Source organism: Pempheris klunzingeri, chromosome 22 (assembly GCF_042242105.1).
Source record: "Pempheris klunzingeri isolate RE-2024b chromosome 22, fPemKlu1.hap1, whole genome shotgun sequence".
NCBI lineage: Eukaryota > Metazoa > Chordata > Actinopteri > Acropomatiformes > Pempheridae > Pempheris > Pempheris klunzingeri.
The window spans coordinates 19,383,209-19,409,451 of NC_092033.1; the positions used below are offsets into that span (position 1 = coordinate 19,383,209).

At 44.2% G+C, this 26,243-nt stretch overlaps 1 protein-coding gene across 3 annotated transcripts; it reads right to left on the reverse strand.

Annotated features, from left to right (window-relative positions):
• Positions 1–61: 61 nt before the first annotated feature.
• nap1l1 (nucleosome assembly protein 1-like 1) lies at positions 62–23,041 on the reverse strand. 3 transcript variants are annotated; one of them, XM_070853541.1, is made up of 16 exons: positions 22,952–23,041; positions 16,569–16,607; positions 15,115–15,203; positions 12,761–12,863; positions 9,462–9,603; positions 8,425–8,517; positions 7,862–7,990; positions 7,590–7,661; positions 7,360–7,499; positions 6,797–6,942; positions 6,657–6,676; positions 5,985–6,107; positions 5,662–5,694; positions 5,501–5,551; positions 4,359–4,395; positions 62–1,855 (listed from the first exon to the last, which is right to left on the reverse strand). In XM_070853541.1, the coding sequence occupies exons 2-15, from the start codon at positions 16,583–16,585 to the stop codon at positions 4,390–4,392; spliced, it is 1,164 nt and encodes a 387-aa protein (XP_070709642.1). In that variant the 5' UTR covers positions 16,586–16,607; positions 22,952–23,041; the 3' UTR covers positions 62–1,855; positions 4,359–4,389. The 3 variants fall into 3 exon arrangements, with proteins under 3 accessions (XP_070709642.1, XP_070709641.1, XP_070709640.1); XM_070853540.1 differs by lacking the exon at positions 4,359–4,395 and having other exon boundaries at positions 8,437–8,517; XM_070853539.1 differs by lacking the exon at positions 4,359–4,395.
• Positions 23,042–26,243: the final 3,202 nt, after the last annotated feature.

Consider the following 26,243-nt stretch of genomic DNA (forward strand, 5'->3'; position numbering starts at 1 on the left):
GTGTCAGCAGGTGAGAAATCATTTCCAGGACAGCGTCCAGAGATTACAGACAAGAGTCCTCCATGTTTAACCAATTTATTCATGAACATACACGTACAGTTATTGAGTACATTAGTATTTTGTAGCATAGCATTTTGCCTTGACAACAGCTGCTTCGAGGGACTCTACAGAAACCTTCCACGTCCTCTTCCAGTGAACACGATGTGAATACTCCCTGCACAGTGACAAGTACCCGGCTCTCCACAGTGGACCCGACACTGCACAGCCCCACTAACGCTGAAGGCTTTCAGTACGGACACGGAGGAAGGCGAGCTACGCTTTCTTCTCAGTCCCCCTCCCTCCTGGCTGTAAGTATTGCTCTGACATGCTTCTCTGTGGCTTTCTGGGTAAGAAAGGAGGGAGTCTGGGGGAGCTAGGGTGGTGGGTCATTGGCCAGCACAATGGCCTTATCACACTTCCCCTCTTTCTTTCACAGTGATTAAAATGAAGCGGAGCTCAGGGCCTGGCTGAGGCCCGTGAGAGTCACCTGCCCCGACAACAGCTAAATGTCATAAACTGATCGGAAAGAAGGGCGTTGTCACGTCGACAGATGCTCTCCTCGGCACTCGCTGCGCTACATCTGCCCCACCCTGTTCCTACTGCCTGTGAACAGGCCCAGTGTGCCTCCCCAGTAAGAAAGTAATGCACTTCAAAAACCACATAGAACAAGCTGGACTCTCCACAGAGCGGGGTTACAGCACCGGCCCCGTGCCCGTTGAGGCAGGGGGCGTCGAACACGGCGCTGCTCACAAGGAATACTGACAGCTAACCGATGACAGGACGCCACTGGTACAACACACGAGTACAAAGTGCTATACAAAGACGAGAGCCACGCCACTGCGAGCCTACGGGGAGCCTGAAGCACTGAGTTACTGGAGCCTGGTGGCCCCCCAACTGGCCATCCTGCCAAACTGTCTCATCCCCCTCCACATTTACAGAATCCTCTGGAATGTTAAAGAGACTCAACCAGGCTGCACGAGCCCTGGGAGTGACCCGTTGTGTCCCACAGCAGCCCGAGCGATGTTCCTTTCTGTTCAGTTTAGACGAGTGCGTCCAGTTGTGGAGAGGTTCACCGGCGGAGCCAGGCTGCTAACCGGAATGTATCAAGAGTGGAAAGTAGTTGAGCACAAGTGGTGCAGGAAGTGGCCAAAAACACCAACTCCGGATCCCATGCTCAGCAAGATTAGATAAACTGGGACAGACACCGGCTGCAGCAGGTCACCCATCTGCCCCCCCCCCCTCACCAGAGCTGGAAATGCTACAGTACTTTACAAGTGCCAAAGGCCCCACTAAGAGTAAAAAAAGATTCACCTGGACGACCAGAACTGACCAACCTGGAGCTTTGGTAGGAGGAAGAGTGGGGTGGGGGTGGGGGTTATAGTTTCACGTTGCCGCGATGCAGTCTAAACCACAGCTGTTGTCTAAGAGCAAATACAACAAAGGACTTCACAAGAACCCAAACTAGTTTTAGCAGTGAAGAAACAAGTTCATGCTGTTTGAGGGAGGTTTTTTCCTGTGTTCTATCTATCGTACAGAGGAGGAGGAGCAAGAGAAGGAAAAACAGGTCTAGTAAAATACTATTTATATTGAGCCACAGCTCCCAGTATATTACCATGAGTTTTTGTAACAAAAATCTTGAAACATTTTTTTCTTCAAATTCTCTACCAAGAAAAATACAAAACATTATAAGGCGTAAGTAACTAGTTTTTTAAATTGGTTTTTTTAATTTGAGAAGCCGTTACAGTGCAGGTGATCCTCAAGGCAGCCAGGCCAGGCTTCACTGCTGCTTGCACTCAGCTGGGGGGGCTGCATCCTTCTGTAAGAAATCACAGGGGGGGCCGTTAAGAGGAAAACCACTCCAAACACACACACACAGAATAAGAAAATGAGGCCTACACACAGTAAAGCCATCTCCAGCCCTCAAACCTTCAACAAGCTGCTACAAATTCTAAAGCTGTGAGGAGTTTCTCAGCCCGACTGTGGGGAGCAAACACAATCCAGATATGAACGTGGCCACACTACAGTTAGTCTTAGTACAGGTGGATCACTGCAGACCATCCAGAGTTCTGGCCCCAGTGATCCACCACTGTGGCCCCTAGGTCTGGGTTTAAGATAGCTTTCAGCTTTTTTCTTTCCAACATTAAAATATCAAGAAACACACTGGAGCTTAATGAAGCACCACTGCACTCCTGCTCCTGCTTCAAATTTGAGCACTAATGGAATAGTTTGACTTTTTGGGAAATGCATTTGATTTCAAGCAGAGTTGGATTAGATTGATACCACTCGTGTTGGTCTATGCGAAATGAAGTGGAGCCAGGAGACCGTTAGCTCAGCATAAAAACTGGAATTCTAAGCTAGGGCTAGCAGCACTTTGTCCATGGGCATCAACATCAGCCTACTGCCACCTCAAAAACCTGTTTAACCTGTACCAAAACCACAGTGTTTCTAGTTTATGCTACGCTCAACTAACTGGCTGACAGCTGAATTACCTCAAACATCTGTGGCATTTCTGGAAAAGCCATTTTTTGTTGCTAACTGGCTGACGTACTGATCCTGTCCATGAGCATCAGTGAGCTGACAGACCGGCCTTATGCACATTCAACATGAGCCTCAGACCAAACACATACACAACCTCCATTAATGAATGCATGTTTCAGTGTTTCCTTAGGTTTATCTACAGGAAAGTTAAAGGGAAATTGTGCCGCATTTTATAGAGATGTCCAATCAGTATTGATGGTAAATGTGCAATATTGACCAAGAACGCTGCGTTCTCCCGCTGCAAATGTGTTATTTCAGCACCAGCTCTGTTAACATGGAGAAAGGAGGAGCTACAGGCTACTTCAGATTGGATTTTAGCTCTACTACCAACAGCGAAAATGGCATTTCAGTTGTCTTTATTTGAGCCACAATACACGGCCAAAAAAATGCAGAGGAGAGGTGACCAGGCAGCATTAGGTCGTGCCCAGTGCATGCTGGTACACTGGCACAGCTCCACCTGCAGCAGAACTCACCTTTCTTGGTCGACATGGCACACACTGAGGTCTTTATTGCTTCAGTCAACATTTACCACAGACACTGACATCCACATGAAGCGTGGCCAAACTTCCCTTTAATGCTGGGATAGAAAAGAGTAAATGGGATTGAAGTAGCTGATATTTGTGAGCCCCTTGTTCAGTAAATACTTGAGGAGGAGATAACTGCACATTTAGAAGAGGGCTTTGAAACAAACATCTGTCAAAAGGTGCTTATTTGTCGCCGCTATAGGATACTGAAAGTAAAGCCTTCAATCAGCAGCCAAAACCAAGGGATGAGCAGCACACAGAGAGGTGATGAAGACCCCACCATACTTGTAGAGGTGACGACACGCTGTCCAGGCTGCTGTGGCCTGATGCCATCCTGACTGAACTAACTGGAGCATCACTTTTGCCACTGAACAATACATTTGGCTGCAGCTGTACTCTTGGCAGCTGCCAGTCCAAAAATGGTGCTCTGTGCAAGACAAGATTTTACACACGGCACTGCATTTTCATCAAAATGTTACAATTAACTACTCTGCTTCTACTAGACACTGATGCAACGTCTGTTGGAAAACTGACAGCAAGTTTCTTATGTGCACAAAGCGATCGAGTTTCTAATGAAAACAGAAGACAGGCCATTACGCCATTATGCCGACAATGATGGCACCCTGAGGGAGACAGAACACTTTGTTGGCATCTCTTGTATTTTGGTCATCTGCAAACTATTGGTAAGGCCATATTTCAAACAAACAGCTCTCCAAAGCCATTATCCCAGCATTAAAGGCACATCTAGAGATAAGGGCGGGTGGACAGAACTAATGTGAGTAGGAAGGAGGATAAAAAACATGGACAAATGGACCAATGATGTTTAAATGGGTATTAAAAAACAAACATCCATAAACAGAACACAGTATTTATGGCAGACAAATAGTCATCCTAACAAAAAGTCAACACTAGGCCGCGTTTGTGGACTGGACAAGGTCAGCAATGGGAGGGGGGGGGGGGGACAGAAAAGAGGGCTGGACTGGCTTCAACATACAGAAATAATACAGGTGCAAATGCAGAGCTCACTATGGGTTAACTTCAAAAAACCAACAACAAACCAGTGGGTTAGTAAGACAGCAGGGTGCAGCACGGCGGCAGAGGAGGAAGGTGCTCATGTGTGGGGTGGGGGGCTGAGAGATGGATGGAAGATGGAAAAACAGAAGCAAAGGGAAAGCTGAAACCAAAACCGAGAGGGTGGGGGTGCCGGTGGGTGGCAGTGTGATGGTAGTAAGCTGACAATTCACAAGCTGTACCTACCAGGATAGGGTTATTTTTCTACTGTCACCACTTAAACCTAGTGAGGAAAAATTTAAAGAGTAGCTGACAAAAGATGCCAAAGTGACCGGAGATGAACATTAATGAATAGGAGAAAAACAAAAGAAGCAAAACTAGCAGAATACAGAATGTCAAAGGCGTTTTTGTTCAGCAAAGAAGCAAAGGTCATGCTCATTTGTATCGTTTAGTGTCAAACTTGGGGAAAAACCCTCCAAACTCCACGTCTGCCAAGAACGGAAGACATGACGGAGTACAGCACTGAAACTGTCTGCACCAGTGAGGAAACACTGCGATGTTACACTGTATACATTATGTATCAAGAGACTTGTTTTCTTCTGTATCTTTATTCTACAGTACCTCCATCAGGAGGCATCAGTGAAGAAATGCAGCCTACAGGACATCAGGACTCTTTTGCACTTCATTCTCCGTGTTTATTCAAACCAGATCCTTTTAATTCTATATTTAGCATATCACATTTCTTGCACAAATACATCTGAATAAGGCCAAATATATTTATGTGTGATTCAAAAGAGTAGTGTTTCACTGGTGTCCTCATCCTTCTGTTGGAGGCATACTGGATCCATGTGTTTGACGTTAAGGTTCAGGTTTTAGTAACATGCAGTTAAAACTTAACTGACTGGTGAGAAGTAATTCTGAAAACTGTTTCAAGATCTGGTTAAGATAAAAGGTGAGGGGAAAAATATGTACTGGGAATGTTTTTTCTGGAAGCCAAATCAAGATGACGACAACAAAAAAAGCTGAAGCAAACCAAAAGCTGCTGTAAAATGAGATGCATTTGACAGTATGTATTCTGTATGTTGAAATCTGACAAGTCAATTTAGGACAGCCATTCTCTACCTGCAGTTCAGGAAGCCCAAAGGGAACTGGATTGTGTACGCTAAACATTTTGTCAATGTAACATCAGAATTCACTCATGAACTGTGGGCGTTCTGAGAGATCACTGCAGCCACCAGCCGCCTCCACAAAGAGCTGCTTTACTGTTAGGAAAGAGCATCCTGAGCCAACAAAGTTGAGAACAGCTGAGTAAGGTCTTTCTCAGGACACCAGCGATCTTTAGAGAGGGAGGGGGGTGTGTGTGTGTGTGTGATGAGGGGTGATCTCACCTTGGGATCATAGTCTGGGTCATTCTCCTCATCGGCCTCCTCCTCACCCTCCTGAACACAAAGCAACGTCACACTGGTGGTCAGTGGCCACTACAGCACTGAGTGCATCTTGTATGTTTTAGCCAATCAGTTTCATCGACTGTGGCCCTAAATAGTCTTACCTCATCATCCGCCTCCTCTCCCTCTTCATCGTACTGTAAAGACACAAACATGGGGTTTAGCCAGGGAATGCAGAGTATAATCTGATGTTCATCTCTAAATAAATTTGATATACACCTATTCAAAGCAAAAAGCCAACTGCCAAGTACATAGTAACAAATGTCTCTCCAGGTCTGTTACTAGAACATTCCTTACAACTGGTACAGCTGACAAGAGCAAAGCATGTTTTCCTCATCTGATCCCTGGACAACGCCAAAAGTGGCAGCAACGTGTACAGCGTGTTCAGCCACAGTACAACAGAATGAGATTAGATGCCCACACTCACGTCATCGTCGTCATCCTCTATGGCCTCTCCTGTGAAGTAGAGCACAGCCCGAGGTACGATACGCTCACGGATGAAGTGGCCAATTTCAAAGTCTGCAGCCAGGACCGCCTCCGAGTCCTCATCCTGAAGACAAGCAGACCGGACACTTGATTCATGCACTGTCCCTGAAACAGCACGGGCTAGGCTTCTTACAGAAATCACTCCGCTTACTCCACCTTCTCCATCGCTTCAGCAGTGAAGAGTGATGTGCAGTAAAGTCAGTAATTTAGTTAAATACCAAATATATACCATGGTAACTAGCAAAACCTGATTGAATGTCATTTCTTTGAATAGTGTTTGAGCTTTGCTTCTAAAATACAAACGTTACTTATGGCTTCTGTAGATTACAGCTGTTGAGGGGCCAAACTCACACGGGTTCAATGAGAAATTTGAAAGAATTTAGAATACGTCTGTCACAGAACCCTAAGTGTAGTAGGAGTCCAGTACGTTGTTCACAATAAAAACACTACAATAATCCATCAAGTCTCTCAAAGTGCAAATGAGACGAACAGTGACAGTCTAAGGCTAAATGTGACTAGTAGAAGAAAGCTGCAGCAAGAGCTGCTGATCACAGAGAGCAGGACACACCCTCCAGCTACAACAGTCATGAGATGAGCAATACAAGTGACTTACCAGCTCTCCATTTTCTGGAACTGTGAAAGAGTAGAAACAGTCAAAGTTAGATTAAACAGATCATTTTAGAAAGTGCTAAATCAACTGGCTGTGTGTAAGTGAACCCTGGTATAGCTTTAATATGTCTGCCCAATCCTCACCCTCTGGGGGGGTGAAGAAGTTGAAGAAGGAGTCGTTGGGGACTGTTTTGGTGACCGTCCTCACTGTGCCACGGCCCTTGTGCTTCTGTTTCTTCTTGATTGTTTTCAACGTGACGTTCTTGCCCTTCGTCCATTCAATCGTGCAACTGTGGTGAAACGAGATGAGGAGGCAGCAGGAGAAGTCAAGGTCAGTATCCAGCATTCCAATCTAAATGACATCTTGGGTTTATTTTAGGAATCTAGCAGGTGGGACCATTGATACCCACTGAAGTGATTCTGGGAGCAAAGAGCTGAGAGATAATGGAGACGCATTTGGTTGATGAGGTGGTAAATAAGTCAGTCAAAATGAGGCTGACATGAGAATCAGTTTGAACTCAAACAAATGGCAATCCTGCAAGTTCTCCTCTTTTTTTATATCAACTGCAATGCAAATTAGAATTGTTTAGTATTACTATTGGCTTGAGGTTACTGAACAACATCTGGAAGACGATTCTCACACACACCACAGCATTCTTCTGACTTGCACCGATGAATTGGTGAACTAAATGAGGTGCTCTACTCACCCTGTGCAGCACATGATCTCTGGGCCATCGAAGGAGAACGGGTCGCTCTCATCGGGCTCCGACCTCATCTTGTAGGTCTTCGTCAACACTGTGTTTGTGAAGAAGTCATTGGCCTCAAAGTGGAACTCTAACGTGAAGCTCTGATGAAGACAAGATGAGCTGTGCTTAGAGACGGGTCAGAGTTAACACACTGGTTTCAGCCATTTAATGCTACAGTCCTGCTCACTCACCATGGGCTGTCCTGGATCTGAGAATTTTACTTTAATATCTTGTAAATGTTTAAGGATGGGTTCATCGTGTTCCTGAGGAGAGAGAGCACCACAGCATTTAGACCATCATCCAGCACACATTTCACTTCTTAACTGGCTGGGAATATTAGTAATAACGGTCCTCTTCACAACTTGGCCAGCAGGTGGAAGCAAACCCTGACTTTTTATTGCCAGAGGCAGATACAGGCTGACCTATTTTCACTGCACCCCAGCAGTTGTCTGGTTGAACCCACCTGCAGCATGTCACTGAGGAGGTCCACATTCTTGAAAACCGTTAACCAGAACTCTGGGATGCCTTTGGGGTCCTCCTTCTCCTCATCCTTCTTCTCTTCCTCCAACTTGGCCTTCTCCTTCATCTCATCCTGGTTGAGGGAGACATTTTCTCTTCAAATTGATGCTCGCTCAGCCATTTTCCCCACATATCATAATGTATGAAACTATTTTCATTTTAGCCACCTCCATCCACAAAGACAGCTCAGCATTGGGACAAGACAGAAAAAAAGAGCAAAGGAACAAGTTCTATTTAACGCTACAAAAACCCAAGTGCAATAGACCACTACCCTGATTTCATCACCCGTCATGCTGCTTTGCAATACAGACATGTGACATCAGTGGAGGGGATGAAAGCGTGAAGTCCCATGCTGCTCTTTATTAGCTGCATGCAGTTTAGCCATTTTGGGATGTCAAGTGTATTCTGTTCTGGATGAGGCTAAAAGCTACATGCCTGACGAGTGAAGCTGAAAGAAACAAGTGCTCAGTCAAACAGGAAGCATGCAGGTGTATACGTCACCTGTACCTGCTTACTTACTGTCAGCTCTTCCTCCTCATCTGCCTTCCATTCACATTCCTCATCTGTGGGCTCATATGCTGCTTTCACTATGTCACTTCTCTGTAAACAGGAGAAAACATCAAGTTTGGACTGCTGGCCGCCAAGGAATGTTGGTTACTTATGCGTTATCACACGTTATGAGATAAAAAATAAAGCACCCAAATGAATAGAAAACAAGGTCATTTGTTAAATCAAGTGCAAGTAGCTCCACTGACAAGCGAGACCATGGGCTATTCTTGGCAGAGTGGCTGCCTCCGTCCTCAGACTGCTTACATGAAAATAAGCATATTTTGTGGCGCTGCGTTGGTCACCTGACAGACGTGCAAGCTGACGGCCTGAGTGGTCCACACAGGTCAGTCAGAGTGCACGATGCTAAACATAACCAGACACGTGACTGTCATCGTGTGACGTCGACTCTGCTCACTTGAATCTTAATGGAGTCGTTGTCAATACTGCCAAGTCATGTGTCGAGAAGCTGTTTAACCATCTGATGTCAAACCAATGGCACCATTCCCATGCTAAGTGGCAGTTGGTTTTAAGACTCGTCTTCAGACCCCGTCACGTTGGTTTCTGCTCAAATGGGGTTGGGCTACTTTATTCAAATGCAGCTGATTCTCAAGGTCTTAAGGTTTGTTAAAGTAAAAATATGAAACATCAATTACTGTGATTACAACTCAGGACAATGCATAAATATGGTCATTGGTGTCATTTAATCCCCACCCATCTCACCGATAAACTATCCTCACAGCAGTAGAGGTCAGCGTGAAGGAAACAGATGCTGACAGAAAATAAATCAGCCACATGTTTTTAGTCCACTTGTAGCAAACAAAGGTTCATGATTCTTTTGATGGAAGCTCAATTGTGAAGCTTATCTTTTAGTTTGTGCTTTAAGGAAAGCAAAAGAGTTTAACTGTATCTAGAAAAAAAGAAAAAAAAAAGAGTTGCACACAAACAGCATAGATGCAGAAACACAGCACGACTGCTGAGAGCCAAAGACAACGTACTTTGTCAAAGAGGGGCTGGTAGAGGGCTGCATACTTTCGTTCCAGTTCATGTACTTCTTCGTAGAACTTTGCCTCAATATGGGCACATTTGACCTGCAGGTTCTTGAGGGCATTTACACGTCTCTTTACAACCTTCGGTAAACTGTGGGATGACAGAGAGAGAAGATATGAGTACAATACTAGAGAAAACGCCAGTTATGTTTCACTCACATTTTTTCCCCCCTATGCAAAAAAAAAGTTTGGCCCTGCTGGCCAGTCATACAAAAGAGTACACCAATGTTATTGATATATGCATTGTAACAAAGTAAAAACACAGTATCAAGTGAAAACCTGGATTGCAAGTCTTATTGAGTTTGTGCAAGATATATTATTCATTTTGTCATCAAGCATTTCCTTTGCTTGAAAGATCACAAATTGTACCACCACAAGACAAAATGTGCTTAACGTGGAGCAAATGGTACCAGAGAGCCCCATGCCTCAGAAAGTCATCTGCTCAGAGCTGTAGAGCAGAGCAGCACGCTCCCCAGAGGACCTCCAGTAAGTTAGGGTGGTTTTCCAGCTACACACTGACAAAGTGAAACTACACCACAAACAGGTTTTATTGAGATTTGCGTCATTTAACTGCAGAGGGAAGAAATGTCTAATTTATTGGTGTATGCCTGAGGAGTTCCAGGTCTGGTTTCTGGTGTGGATGACACTCAAACACTTTATATTCTGTATAGACAAGAACAGTCAGGCAACAACTGCTGCCGTAAACACCGTTTAACACTGTCAGTCCTGGTCTGTGGCTGCATTAGAGCCTTCATGTGTCAGCCAGTGGCCACAGAGTAGGCAGTCAGCTACATAACACCTGTATACGTCACAAAGATTATGGCATTTAGACAATAAGCTTCAAAGCTGAACTTGGGGGAGAAATGGGCCTTTAAATTTTTGGTTCAGATACAGAACACAATTTCTGTTAATTTCAGAGGACTAACAGAGTCCTTCATTGATTACACATGTATATACAGTGATCATAATTGACATGAGTGTTACTGGCCTGCTAGCATCCAGTTATGAATTAAAAATGGAAATGTTGACATGTGAAATGCCAAGTGTTAAAGAAATCAAAATACAATCCTTTTTGGTCTGAAGCCTCAGCCTTGCTGGGGTTAGAGCTTGAAGGGAGTAATTGTGGGGGACAGTGGTAACCAGGCTTTCAGAGCTGTGCTGAGGTTCCATGGAGGAAAGTTTCTCTGCAGTATGGCAAATTGAAACGCCTGCACTATCTTGGCAAGGGAAAGCATGTTTGATCCCAAGTGCTGGGATGTCGTAACTGGTGAGTTTGTTGGTGACTGCCAAACACTTGACAAGTTGATCAAAGAGCTGCTTGCTGATGGTTTTGCTGAGAAGAGGAGCAGTGGGTGGCACAGCCCCACAGCCAAGACACACGACTACATTCACAGAGGAGGCCACCATCACTGACTGTACCTCTTTTTTTTTTTTTTTTTTTTACATTTTAGTCATCACTCTTGGGCATTCAGTTCATCCATGAGTGGGATAAACTTACGATGCCTATAAAAAGCATGTACCTTTCTTGGATATTTTCATGCTAGGTATTAAAACTCACTGTGGGTGTAATTGGGATTTTTTGACAGACAAAACTCTGATCCACACAGAAAGTGTTACACACAAAGTAAACCATCACCAGTAATAGCAGTGAAAAGTACCAATATTGGCCTTCATTCACCGATAGTCTGTGCTTACACAATGTCCTGTACAGCCTAAAACAGGTAGCTTGTCAAGGGACGTACCATGTAGAGGCTTTCTAATCCAGTATGCTGCAGTCTGGACTTCACAGTAAAACAGCATGGTGCCCCCCACTATTTGAACCTCAGGAAAAATTAGTGTTAGCCATCTTTTTTTTTTTGCATTTCCACATATGGACAGTTTGTCATTCACAAAACCATTGCCTTTTCTTATTTTCCCCCACCTTAGGTTTGCAGTTTGCAGGTTATAGTTATATGGGGGTGCTGTTGACAATTTATTAGGCAACCATCTGAAATTCCCACCTGCTGCTGGTCAAATGCAGGTAAAACTTGTAGGATGACAAACTGGCTGGTATCTTTGAAATAACGCGAGTGTCTTATGTACCATCTTTTGTCTTTCGCTTGTATTGTCAGCGTTGCTCTGACGACTTCTTTTGCATCAACTGAGCTACAAAAAGGAAGATAAACAATGGCTGTGCATTAAAGCTGCTCCATACAAAACGATGTCTGTGAAGCTGCGCCAACCACTTGTCTTGCTCTCTGCCATCGAGATGGTCATCACATTATCATTACTGAAACAGCTCAGCAGGGGCACCTGACTGTAGCGTCTAAATGCGCACTGCCATTCAGTGGCAGGTTGATTGCTTGCTTCTTCACCTCTGGATTCAGTGACCACTCAGAAAACTTATTTGCATGCAAGTATGCCACTGGAAAAGCAGAAACATCCACCTACCTTTCTAGTAAGTAAATGATTACAAGCTACGTCTGATAGCCCACAGCAACAGGACTCAACAGCGTGGTTGAAAAAAAACCCCATCTACTGTGCAACTGACTGAGAAACATTTGGACTGATAACAAATCAGTTATCTTGAATGTTATTTCAAGGGAATGTTGTGATGAAAGTGCTGTATAGTGTAGTTTTGACCAATAAAGTTTACCACCTTCATCAGATGCAGTTTGTAGCAAACTTCTATTCAAAGCATCGTCCCTGCTTTAGTGGCCTTAAGCTCTCACATTTCTCGCTCCAGTTTGGTCACCAGATCATTTGTGACCACTCATGTTACTTGCAGAAGTCAGTGACGGGAAAGCCGGAGTTAATGCATGTGCTGACTTGCTTCACAATAGAGTACAACCATAAGCTAGAATCAACAAAGACACACATTCAAAACAACAGGAAGTCCAACTTTCTCACTGGCTTTTCTCCAGCTCGTCACACTGTAGCGTGTCCACTGGTATCCAGCTCCATGTTTGGTTCATCAGGGCGTTAGGACAATACATTCATTAAACCAAGGCTCACTGACAGGCAAATTCGTCGCTCACTCTGCATATTTTCAACTCGTGCTGTATGTGAATTTTGCATTACTTGTGTCTTTCACTTCGCCCTCTGCGATTTTGCATAGTCACATTCACTTTGTAATTAGCCCACAGGAAAAATTTGTTTCGTGATTGGTGGAAACACCTTCCAGGTGCTGAACATCTGATTTTTCTCCATGACCACTGTGAAAGGGGACAAGCTGCATAAATGTGGTCTAATATTAGATCACGTCTCACCTCTCCATGTAGCCCGACGGTGAGCCATTCAGACCATCCAGCCTCTCCTGCAGCGCAGCCAGGATCTGTGGGTTCTGCATCATCTGCACAGTCAGCTGACGGGCTGAGGACACAAACCACATATGTACTGTCAAAAGTGCAATGTGATAGCAGTGCCTTGATTTCATTTTGATTATAAGTGGAGTGGGAGCTATGATGAAATAAATACTCATTATTTAAATTCATGTTTGAGAGGAATCTGCACAGAGACACCATATTCATTTGCTCCAATTAGTATTTTCACTTGATCCTGCCTGTGATATCGGAGCCATTCTGAAGTATAGTGCACATGTCAGCATTACGCATGTTTACCAGAGTATTTGAACAGGGTGGAGCCGAGTGCGAGAGCAGTTTCCTGCTCCCATGCAGGAGCATTCAGTCATCTCTTACATAGTAGCCTGTTTGTTGCCTGCATGTTTAGCCTGTTGTGTGATTTCAGGAACAAGGGATGCTCTCCTTTTGTGCAACCAGACAGGTGACAGATGGGACAATCCAAGTGTCGGACACATTGCTTGCACCTATCAAAGCTCAGTCAAATCTCTGTTGGCAGGTGAGAAGATTAAAGAGATTGGAAGTCACTTTTCTCTGTTGGCACATCCTGGCCATTTTACTTGTATTGTGCTACTGGCTAAGGCTCTGCATCCAGTCAAATAAATACACCTATGCTTGTCTGAATTCACACAACGCAAGCTATTGACTGGATGCTTTGATACAAAATGCTTCTTCTGAATGATATAGCGATGAGGGTCAGCAACCACAGGACCAGGTTGCCTTTTGAGGTGATAATGCAAGCGTCTCACTTCGTCTTTGACCCCTTTTTCCACCTAACATTGTCCCTGCTAAGCACTAAGCATTTTCTGACATTGGCCAAAATACATTTCAGAGTAAGACTGACTGAACATTTACTGCCTATAGGCTTAAAAGGTGGCTATAAAGCTGTAGCTTAGACTTCCTCAGTTACAACTAGTGTTTACATACTTGCTCAGTGGGAGAAAAAAAGAATATTTTTTAAAATAGAAGCTCCTTAAACCACTCCTGAATCTGAATCCACTGTCACAGAAATGTTGCTATCCATATCTACTTTTTTCCCCATCACTAAGGACACAATATGTTTCCTTAAGCCCCCCCGGGCTGAATGTTTGATACACAGGTTTTAGGTGAAATGCAACTTTAAGCATGCTCCTGACGTGCAGCTCCACACAAGCCAGTTCCATCTCAACTTTGTCACCTGCCTCCAGTGCTAAAATAGCCTTAAGACTCAGGTTTTTCATTGACCATTTGTAGCCATGTCTCTGCTCCATTTGCAACTCTTCCCTTTTAATACATATGAAATGACGTCAGAGTTTACAATCACTGTAAATCATCACTTGCCTTCATTGCTCTGACTGGTGTGTCAGGTCCGACCTTCCACTGCAGCATGGTACAAATACTAGCTAGGTTAAGTGTTTGAAATTAGTAACCCTGCCAGTGTTGGTGCCAACTTAATGCACATGTGCATTTGAAGGTGGAGCAATTACAAATCCCTACTTTGTCTAAGCGAGGAGCAAAACCATCTGCACGGTGAATGAACTTGAGGATGCTGTATAATTGAAATTGTGGTGGCAGCAGGCCTCGTTTCACCTCGTTTTTAAACAAGTCACTTCAACGATTCTTAGGAGCTGTGATTCGTGGGTCCCTCTGAGTTTGTTACTAGTGTCTCACAGCAGCCTTGATGTGTGAGGTTTCTTAACGAGAGTTTGCACTGCATGTTAACACTGGCAAGCTGCAAGTGAATTACTCATGCATCTATAATCTCCCCTCAGCTTTCAGACCTCATGTAAGGCTTTTCCTGAGTGTGGTCTCTCTAGAAAGAAGGCTCCTTCTGTGTGCCTCCGACTGATCTGTCAGTCTCGCTTTTTAAAGCCAAACTTGTTAGACAGAAAAGGCCAAACAGTCATCTATATCTATCCACAGTGAGCTGGGAGTAGGTTAATTTGTGAGAAACTGTAAATCATTCATTGAGCATCAAAAGCATACATAAACAGCATTAGGATCCCAAAATAAAATGGATTAGTGCCTCACCGCTCTTAACTACAATTCAAAAACCATGTCATGCAGCAACTCTACTTGGTTTAAATAGCATAGAGAGATGCAGAGTTCAGACATTTTGAAAGACCCGAATGACTAAAAACATGCAAATTTGTGCAGGTAGGTCCATAGTTTTCTAAAATTAAGAATTCTGTACAGTAACTTCTCACCATGCTTAATTTGACAGCTATACTAACATTTCTAGCAATTGCACCTTAAATCTGTACAGTTTTTGTAGAAATAGCTACCTTTGCTGTTTTCATCTTCTCCCGTCTCCTCCTCTTCCACTTCTTCCACATCCTCCATATCTGCCGGGTCAATTTCAGCCTGGTCTTTGCTGCTCAGGAGACAGAGCAGGGGAGGAAAGGTCAGCCGACACAGACACTTTCGACTGTTTATGAGTGCACAGAATTAACGTCTTCTGGCATCTTTAGGGTGCCAACAACGTAGGCCACACTGCCACCTGCTTGAGCGGGCAACCAAATATTGAACTCCTGAAACTGAGAAATGAACGTGGGAAACTTGCTTAGTCTTAAGTTATTCAGCACACTCACATATGTAGCTTTGTAACCATAACAGTCAGTGTATGTCATGTTACTGTATATTTTGATCAGGATTCAAATTACAGGATCAGGGGTTTTGTCTTGTTATGAACACAGCAGCAAAATGGAAAAACGTGCATTTTTCACGTTGCTGCCCATGTCAGTTGATGTAGTTCCGCTCAGCGTCTCGTCTGGTGTGAGACGCCAGGAGACTAACAAAAATGTTATTAATTGAAATGAAATGATGCATCATGTTTGCTTACATGAGTGATTGTGCAGATCAACACCAGATCATCTTGGAATATAAAGAATTTTTCAAGGAATATTTTGAATTCAAGCATATTCTAACCGTGACAACTCATCTGTTAAATTGAAGCATTTCCCCAAACTTTGAAGACTGTGTGAACCTTGACCTTTAAGGAATGAAAACAATCAGTCGAGTGCTCAACTTGACTGCAGCCCAACTATATGTGCCAACAACTTAGAAGGCACATTTAATGGCAACTGGGGGGGGGGGGGGGGGGGGGGGGTGTTTAAGTTCAGCCGGATTCTCTGCTCTTTTCATATAAGTGTAGCTCTGAAAGACCTCTAGCTGGAGTCAAAACAGGATGCTTTCTTTTTTAGCTGTGATGTTGTTCCGAGCACTGAAACATGACACCCTACTTTAAGATGCAGTGCAGAGAGCTCAATACTGAGGAGAACACAGCTTCAACAGCACTATCATACTCCTGTCAGTCTGCAGCAGGAGGGGAAAATCAATGGCCAACAGTGGAGGAGTGTGTGTGAAGCAGACGGCAGCCATCCCTGTGTTGTGCGACAACCACTGCAGCATCACTGCTAGAATAATGTTTAGGTCCATTACTCAAAAGTCTGAAGGTTTTTGTATGTGCGCTTAGTGTTTCAAGCTGTGGTGAGACAACCCGCCTTAGTAAACAACGGTTTCCATCATGGCCCTGACAGTGAGCCTGCTGCACTGCCCTCTGTGGGTTCAGTCAGGCTCTATATCTGACCACACCCAAATGATGTCACAGCAGGTGTTTTTTCTTTTAACTGCCCCCCCCAGGTTGTCTTGGTATAATGTCTCAAACACCAGACTGTTAAACATTTGGCCTCTCCGCCACCTGTTTCCTCAGAGTAGCACTCGTAGTAGATGTACTTACTTATCGATGTCTGCCATCTTAGCTGAGTCTCAAGTGATGCTAAAGAGAGAGAAGAGAAGGTAATTAGTTTAGAAGTAGTGGAGGACACAAACTAATTCATCCGGACTAACATTTGGCCGTCACCACATCTGGGTCAAACTGCATTTGCAAATAACTCCTGATGCTCATTTTAAGCTGCTTAGAGTACTACAGAGGCATGCTCAAGTTAGTGAAACATAATATAACATTATTATTAGTAATACTAATAATAATGCTATTATCATAAGAATCTTACAACTGACCCATTACATTGGCAGGCATTTCTTTGATGGGTTTTGTTGGTTTATATCTTATGTGACAGACTTTAACTGCACCACCTGTAAAATGAATGCTCATGTGCACATTCACTGTAGGTTAGGTTCTATTCTCTAATCCCACTACATTTTTTTTATTATGGCATTATGGTGACAGACCGGCAGACATTTAAAGCTGCTATAGTAGCCGAATGTGTTAGCCTAAGTAGCCCAGTGATTCCCGAAAAGATTTCAGGGCCTACATTGAGATATGGGGTGATCCACCCCTCTTCCGCACCAGGAACACATCAACCTCAAAGAACAAATACTTCCCATGATTTTTATTAAGCATAAAAAATGCATATAAAAAGGAGTCCTATGCACCAGTCAACGACACCTCACTAGCAGCCTGCACCCACTGTGGGATAAGCAAAGCAGGACCTTTGGCCAATTACCAGTGGAACAAGATACTCACCATGTCATTTGTCTCAACAAACAGAGCCGTTTCAGCAATAAAGAAACATTTAAATGCGTGCAGCACCTAAATGTCATGATCTCCCCATGACAAAATTAGGATGTAGTCTTGAGTGCTTTAAGGACTGCCCTGTCAGAGCAGTGACTTCACAATGATTATACCATAGTCTGGGTGAATACTCTTAAAAAGTCAATCCAATCAATCTTTATTTTCATAACTTTTATCTCAAGACTCTTTTCATAAAGAGCAGCTCAGACCAAACTCATTCGGAGACTCAAGGACTCAAGAATTCAAAATTAAGGATAGATCAGATCTCATCAGATCAGATATTATATTAGTCCACAGTGGCAGGAAAAACTCCCCTTTAACGGGAAGAAACCTCAAACAGAACCAGGCTCAGAGGGGGTGGCTTTCTGTTGGGGTCTGTGTTGGCCGATAATGGACACTTGTTAAATAGTTTCGGTGAAACTGTCTGTTCACCATCTAAATTAAAGCACTGGCTGGAGTAACCATAGCAACAGTCAGAGCCCCCGTTTATAATTTGTTGCAACTTCTTACCAAGCTAGCTTATTTCCTACAGTGAGTGTAACACTGGTCCTTCAGTGTCTGATGCTCTGAACACCACAGGATGGACACACATAAGCTGCAGGAAGTAGACTGATGTACTCTGAACTCACTCTCCAATCACATCTTTGAAGCGCTTACATTAATGATCGTCTTTCACTGGGAGAGCCTGTGATCTGGAGCTTTTCTTTGAGATCCTGAAAAACTCGCAGCGTCGATCTTTTAGGGAAAAGTCCTAACAAGTGATCATCTCACATTCAGCTGGCAGCTTCATGCTGCAGCAACAGTAACGTTACACGTCGCCATTCATTTGTCTGAAAATCTTTATATTGATTTGGGGACAGTGACACAGCTGGTTAGTTTCTACTGTTAAACATACTGTGACATTATATTTAGTGATTGACAACTGTACGCAAGAGTCATTGACATTGAATCTTGTTAGCATAACTTTAGCTTTCAGGCTAACAGCTGAACCAAAGGGATCTATGAGCTGAGTGGACTAGATCTATCTATGATCTGTCCTATTGACGAGTGAACAGCATATCCATTGCATAAGAATCTAATGGGAAGGTAAAGACTGATCCACGCATTAGTCCGACTCTCGGGCATTACCGGGGAAACTAACTTCCAGCTTGTTAAAAACTTGAGATTTTGGTTGCAAAATGCATGAATATAAATGGTTTCTTTTTTTCTCTTTGGCAAATGACCATGGTATAAGCTGGATGGTGTCCATAACCAGCAATTAATGGACAATGTGGAGGCAGAGAACTGCCCAACGCACGGCTGGATCAGTTGTGTAAGAGATAATGCCCTTAGGTAACTGATCAACTTTCAAGTAGTCATGCCCAACAGTCATGGTCTGGTATAGGGGTCACGGGTCATGAGTGCGTCGACTACACAGTATGTAGACTAGAGCAAGAAATGCAGAACCAAAACTAACAACTGGGCATTCCACCCAGAAACACAGCAAACCCTTTAGCCTGCAAGTCAGCCACCATGGCGAGCACAAATGAAACAGCTGAGCTGCAACACCTGCCTGCATCCCTTCAATAAATTGTTTGGGAACAAGACGGGTTCTGGTCAGCTACAACAGCGACAAAGGGTGCTATGGATGAGACAAGAACCATGTGTTGGCGTTGTTCCACTGAATTAGGGCATGAGAACAAACTCACACCTAGTCATGACTACCAAACCGAGGTATGAACTTAACCGTGGCCTCTATGTACCACTACACCTCTATCCACGGCAAAGTGGACATCCATTAAAGTTTCCCCTACACCCGCTTGTGCACAAAAAGTCACATCTATGAAAAAAGCATAGTGTACAAAGTGACCACGTTATCCACGTAATGTTCTTGTTAGGCATTTGTTTACATGTATTTGCCAGTCATAAGACGACACACTATGCCATATTTGTGCACCACCACCATCATCATCATATCAATTCTCAAATAATCAGTGAATGACCAACATACAAACTTACATTTGAATTGTGGCGACCACACTCCTTTCAATTTATCACGTGCTGTTAAACTTCCTGCTCTCAGAGGACAAAGAGCATTTTTATTCAATTCTGGATTTGGATAAGTCAGGCCACATGCTTATAAAAGAAGTCTCCTTCTTGGTCCAGACAGGATCAAACCTGGCTGTGACTCACTCACCCCGCCCCCCCAGAGCCCTCTTCCCTTTAGAAAGATGGATTACCACAGCATTCTTTTCAGAAGAGCAGACAGGGGACACCTGCACAGGTGACTGGTGCCCAGAAGACTGTGAGGCAATAGATCATGACCTGTAAGTGACAAAGGTGTCTAAACTCACAATAACTTGGGTGGCTGTGACTCTGTGGGGCTGGTTTATGGCAGAAATTTGCTTTTCAAATGAGCTAAATGTGAAGTCTGTGTGATGGATTTTCAATATTGGTGTCAGATCAGAGCAGACCCAAAGTTACAGAAGAGACTTTGTAACTAATATTAGCAGCCTACATCTATTGAACATCCGGTCACTGCAGATCAGCGTTAAGTGACAAACCCCCTGATGAGTAAGAAGTTATGCATCGGCCTCTTAGTACGTTTTGTATTATGTTAGGCGTTTGGGTTGCTCCTGCCCCACCCGCTCTGGCTACTATCAGGAGGCATAAAACCAAAAAACCAATGTGGCCCAGCAACAGTCCAATGAGAACAAGGAAGACAAGAAGCATGAAGACTGAGCTATGATGACAGAGCCTCTGTCCCACTGGTGCATCCTGGACCTCTTATAGGCAGCAGCTGGTCATTCCTCTAAATGCACAGACTCCCTGCTACCAAATTATAAACACATCGTCCGGCCCATTTTCTGTCACAATGTGCATTCTGCACTTAATGTAGTCAAACACTCCATTTTTTAGAATTACTCAAACCCTATTAATTGGATCCATGTGCAACCTCTTTGACTGACAGCCATACCAGCTGCTCCAGTCAACCTAATTAGTCACAACTTTAACCAGTTTGAGTAAAAAGAGCTGGGCAATAACCTATTGGTAGGACTAATCAACTAAGTTTAATCACACTGGAGTGATAGGATTTTTTTTATTCTATTGATATACACTGGGGTTGTCCACAACAGTGGAGCACAGTGTATTGCTTTGAACACCAGTTTAGAGCTGAAATTATTTGTTAAATTCACTTTTCAAGTAAAGATCTCAAATATTAACTTTTGCTTTGTATTATTGTCACAAATGTCTGGATTTTGGACTGAACAAATAAAGCCATTTGGAGATATTACCTTTGACTGGAAGAGGACAGTTTACCATTTCCTGACATTTTGTAGACAATCACATGATTAATAAATCAAGATCAATAAATAATGAAAATATTCATTAGCTGCAGGCCTGCATCCGTTGGAATACTGTACACAAATTTTACAAACCTCTGGCATATAAAGCACTGGTTCCTAATCCTGGTCTTTGACTGCTACCTTCCTGCTGGCTTGTCATCCTGTCAAGTCATTACCTGCATTCACCTGTCAGCCCTGGAGTAGACTAGTCCGTTGTTAGCTGGCAACATTGAAGGCCCAGAATTTAGGACGTCTGGAGTCACACGTGATCTAAAAATCAGCCAGTGAGATGAAGCCGTTTTCATAGAAGGCCTTTAAAACCAAATCCAAGTGGCCTTCAAGTCCTCCGAATTTTTTTTTTTTTTTTTTTTTTTTTAAATGAGCGGGGTGGATTTCCTTTCAGCCAAGACATCATATCATCCCCATCTCTCTCTCTATTAGCTGGCCTACATTCAGCTAATACAGCAAGCTTACTCAACTACAGAGCTGATGTGACAGTTCAGTGAGCTCAGAACAAAGTCACGTGGCTGATCAAATAGTTTCTTCCTCCATAAGTGGATGAAGGCAGCAGTCTCTGTGTTGACTGATTTGTGGCTTTAATAATGCCCCGTTTCTAAAATGAGAGCTGCATTCTGCCATTTTTAATATGGAGATACACTAAAGAGTTTTCACTTTTTAGTCAGCAATGAACCAGCCCAAAATGAAAGTACATATGCCGTATGTCACACTGCAATATCAAAGGTAAGATGATGCCCACAAACTGCCATCTTGTATTCTCTATTCTGCCAAATTATTGATGGGGAAAGTACTGTAAAAAGCCATTAGCGGCTGCACACATTCAAATATACTGTCCTTTTGCAAAATATGATGACTAGCTGTTTCAGGTTGGGGTCAACACTTGCGGGCAGAAATAGTTGGAGGTAGACAATGTAGTGGACGACTGCTCCACTGGTGGACCAGGCTCCAGCATTTTAAATTAATGGACATCGTGCCCGAAAGCAGTTATGAGAGCATTTATGATGTGTGTCACTGTAAGAGCTCCCTGGATACCAGCACATACTTCTGTCTCAATATTTGGTCATTTCAACAATAAAGGTCATCTGAAAAACTGTCACGAGGAACATCCACACCTGGCCTGTCACCTCATAGGAGACACATCTGATATATCTGGCCAACATTACAACATTATCACATATTAACGTTACAGCTTTAGCAGGTCAGATTCAGTTTACAAAAGGACCTTAAACCACCTCGTGACTACAGGCCACTAGATAACTCCTGTTTCCGAACATCTGTTCTCCAACATTACTGACTACACATGTTTGTGAACCCTGGCTCAGCAGCCTGGCCAAACGCAGACCCTTTCCTGTCTGGGACAGGCTCTTTCCTTCTAATCCTGCCCGCTGACCACGTGTTGCATGCTCACGTCTAGCGGACCATCAAGGAATGCCTAAAACCTCTGGGTGGGCGCGTTCCTCACGCATTTTCCAACTTCACTCGGACCGGGCGGTCCAGCCAACCTGTTGGACATCTACCGTCCGCCGCCAGACCCCCAGTGTCCGCTCCCGTCCTCCACAAACGCCAGCTGGTAGCCAGGCCAACTTTAGCCGGCCTGCCCGGTCTTGTCACTGCACTGCCTCGGTGTGTCTGCTAGTTCAGCTAGCTTACGTGCCGCTAGCTTGGTGCGCACTACTCGGGCAGAGCAAGTGGGAGGACCAGCTCCCACAGACACGGTGCTAGAAAAACACGGGCCAGTTAGGAAGTGGAGCCGTGTTTTAACCATCTTTCTCGGTGTGCTGTCACCGGCTGTCCAGCTGAGCCCACCGCCGTGTGCTGTGTCCAGACTCCCATCCACAGTTCCCCACCCTAAGTATCACTCCCCAAAAAATAAGGTCAAGTCCAAAAACACGAGATAGCAGACACGTGTCAACAAATGTCGAAAAACGCCGACAATTACGGGAGTTATCCGACGTTTTGTCGTTTCTATCAATGCAACGATTGCCAAAACACTCCAGGTGAGCCGGGCACACGGGATAATGGCTGTTTAATTATTTTTTAATCGTGTGTAAGGCTAACACACATCATGGTGGAGCCAGGCTCAATGGCTGCTGCCGCTGTCTGACTGCACTAGCATTAGCAGCGCGGCGCCGTCCTCCTCTGTCGCTGCTCGTTCAGGCAGCACAGCTCACACTTTTCACTTCGGCACCGACTAACGAGCTCGGGCCGCTGGTGCCGAGGCCATTTCCGAGTCCCGTCCCTTACCTTCGCTCTGAGGCCGGGGGCTGGGCTGGTGAGGCGGCTCTGCGCGGCGAGGAGGTCCCGGGGAAGAAAGAGACTCCGCTCCGATGGCGGTAAAAGGGGAGAGAGATCCCGCCGCCTGCGCTCATATACATCCGACGTCATCACGTAAACCGGCAGTCACCGGGGCAACGCTGCTCATGGGAGGAGCAGCGGCAAGGGTGCCCCTATGGGAGGGAGCAGGGGATGAGGGACCGTCACCCTCATCTTCCTCCTCTCATCATGTCCACACTCCTCTTCATCGCCACCTTAATGCTCATTGTAACACTCCTCCTCTTCCTCCCCGTCCACATTGTCGCCGTCCTTCTTCATCATCTTTTTCCTCAACAGATCATCCAAGGTCAGCATCATGACCCAGCCCCAGCTCCATCATCCTCATCATCCACCTGCTCCTCAGTCATCCTCTTCATCATCACTTGCTGGTACAAGAGCTCACCGTCATCATCATCCTCATTATCTGTGACCCTTATTGTCATAGCCTTCATCCTCATCTTCATTTTCATCAGCAGGAGCAACACAGCTTCCATGAACATTACAGTCATCACTATCGTCCTCACACTCATCAACGCTACATGACATGACCTCTTGTCTTTTGTCTTGTCAGCCAAATCACATCAGGACTAAAACACTCTGGAGTGATTTTTGCTGAATCAGTGGTGGGGGGAGTGCTATCATTTTATCCCTCTTCCCTGGTGATAACAGCCGTGAAGAAACTGCATGAGCATACATGAGCATCAGTCTGGACTTTTGGACTACTGGACTATTTGGTTAAGCTGAGCTTTCTAAGCACACACCAGCCTGCTGCAACATCCATCAACATCCTTCTCCGCACTCCCATAATCCTCTCCGGTTTGGAGTCATTCGCTGTAGTAGTGGAAGAGTCGGTTCTCTATGAAAATGGCTCATATTTTCCAATATGTCACAGCTGTCATTTGGTTCAAATTGCGTTTTTCTCACCTGTCAAATCTAACAAAGCTGAAGGCGTAACTGTTCCAAAGTGGGAATACACTGCTCTGCACATCAGTGCCTATTACTAGGTGTCCTACCATTCAAGTATTGCTCTTTGTGTTCAACATCCCAGGATGAAAAGCATCCAGGAGAATACATGTATCCTGATTAGTTAACAAATGCAGAGGACCCCTGCCCTACATCACAGATACAATCCTCTGCGTTGAGGCATCTCACAACACAGATGGACAGAGAAAATCTCTTACTCTTGACCCCGAACAAAGCCAGAGGCAAAGACTGAGGATTTCAGTGTGATTCATCCATCAGGCAGCACCAGCCAGGGTGTTACTAACACCAGGCGCGCTGCTCAGCGTCAGCCCTCTCTGAGCGATATCTGGCATCAGCCCAGAGGTCAGACCCGTCGTCCTACACGTTCCCACAACAGGAAGCCTTCCCACGTGTGTCTTTCATCTTAGAAACTATAAGTGAATATTTCCCTGAGTCATGTCAGCCAGTAGCACAGGAATAGACAGTGGACCAGCTCAGGGAGGGTTTATTTTACAGTTCAGAGCCACAGGCGTAACTACAGTCTGACACCGATACTGGTGGTCGGTGAGCAGCTTCAGTTGGCCAGCTGAGAGCCTGGTCAACGGCTCCATGAAGTTTCTGGACAAAGTACAAAGACAGAAAACTGTATTTCTAAAGAAAATGTCCTCCTTTGAAAAGCAGACATATGCTATGAAATCTCAGCCTATAAATGTCTGCCTGTAAAACAACTTTTGCACTATATAGTTCAGTTAGTGTTCAAAATGGCTCTTAGTCACCACTAATAACACCACACTGATTTAAACCCTTCATCTGGAAATTTGCAGGAGATAACCAAATTAGGATAACATTGTCTGACATTTTCTCTGACATACAAATAAGAATTCAGTGTGTTACTAACAAAACACACTTTGTTTTACATCACTAACTCTCCAAAATTTCAGCTCAATCTTATAATTGCAATTTTAACTAAATGCCCAACATAGCCTTTTAATAGCAGCCACTTTGATTTGCTGAAGAATGCTGCACGTGAACTCATCCCTCGGCTTCAATGTAACAACCAGAAAACGACCAGCCAAGTCAAAATCATGTAGCTGTTCCCACAATAGAAAGTGTTACATACACTTATTACATGGCATTGTTGAATACTTGACTCTGATTGGTCAGGCACGGTCTGATATTTGTATATAGCACACCTAACTCTAACCCTAACCCTTCAGCAGCAGCTGACGCCCCCACCCTGCAAGAAGGAACGCTACCGCAGGTCATTTCTCCCATCAGCCATCTTTAACAGCAGCATCACTGGCTGATGTTAACACACTGAGAAACAGTCCATAGTCACTACATGGTAGCTGATTGGCACTGTTTTTCACTCATCTCATTTCATATACCTGTCCATACTGTACATTTATGTCCATAGTGTAAATATTTATTTATCATTACAATATATATTTATTTACTGTTGCTTGTTTTTCTGCTGTTGTTTATTTTATTTATTTCTTTTCTTTCTATTACTGTTTATCTTGCCCCTGCCTCTGTTGCTGCTGTAACATGTGAATTTCCCCCTATGGGGGATCAATAAAGTTAAGTCTAAGTCTAAGTCATTGCCATGTGTAGCACACCGTTGCTATGGGCGCAGTTCTGATAGACGAAGTGAGAAAATAATCTCTAAATCAATAAAATCCTTTTTAAGGCGGTATATTGTGTCAAAATGTTGATTTGTTTAGTGTGAAGCTGTGTAATAAGCAGTGTAATAAGCCCTTCAGGATGATTGTGTATCACCCTGTCGGGGTCGTTTTGTAATAATGACCGGCTCACTGTATGTAATCCCTTAACTACAGTAACTACACTTGATCAGTTCCTGCAACAGTCATTAATGGATCCTGTATGTGACTTGTTCCATGTTTTACTCCAACACACTTCATATTTACTTTGGAAAATGGCCAAATAAAAAGTAGAAGATAATGTTTTGTAAAAGAGTTTCTTGTTGCAGAACCCTCTGCTGACTTTATTTTCACACCAGCAATCAATTTGTGAGAGCAGCTGCCAGTTCATTTTTCAAGGAGTCACATTTTGGACTTAAACGTTTCAAATAACAAGGAAGGTCCCTGTCTAAACAAAATCCTCACCACTGAGTTTGCACTTATGGTGGCAGCCTGGGCTGTCAGCAGGATATCTGATGACGTGCATGCTAAAACACAGAGCATGCCTCACAATGCTAAGGAAGGACTGTGTCTGGAGGCCGTGGTCGACCAGCTACTCC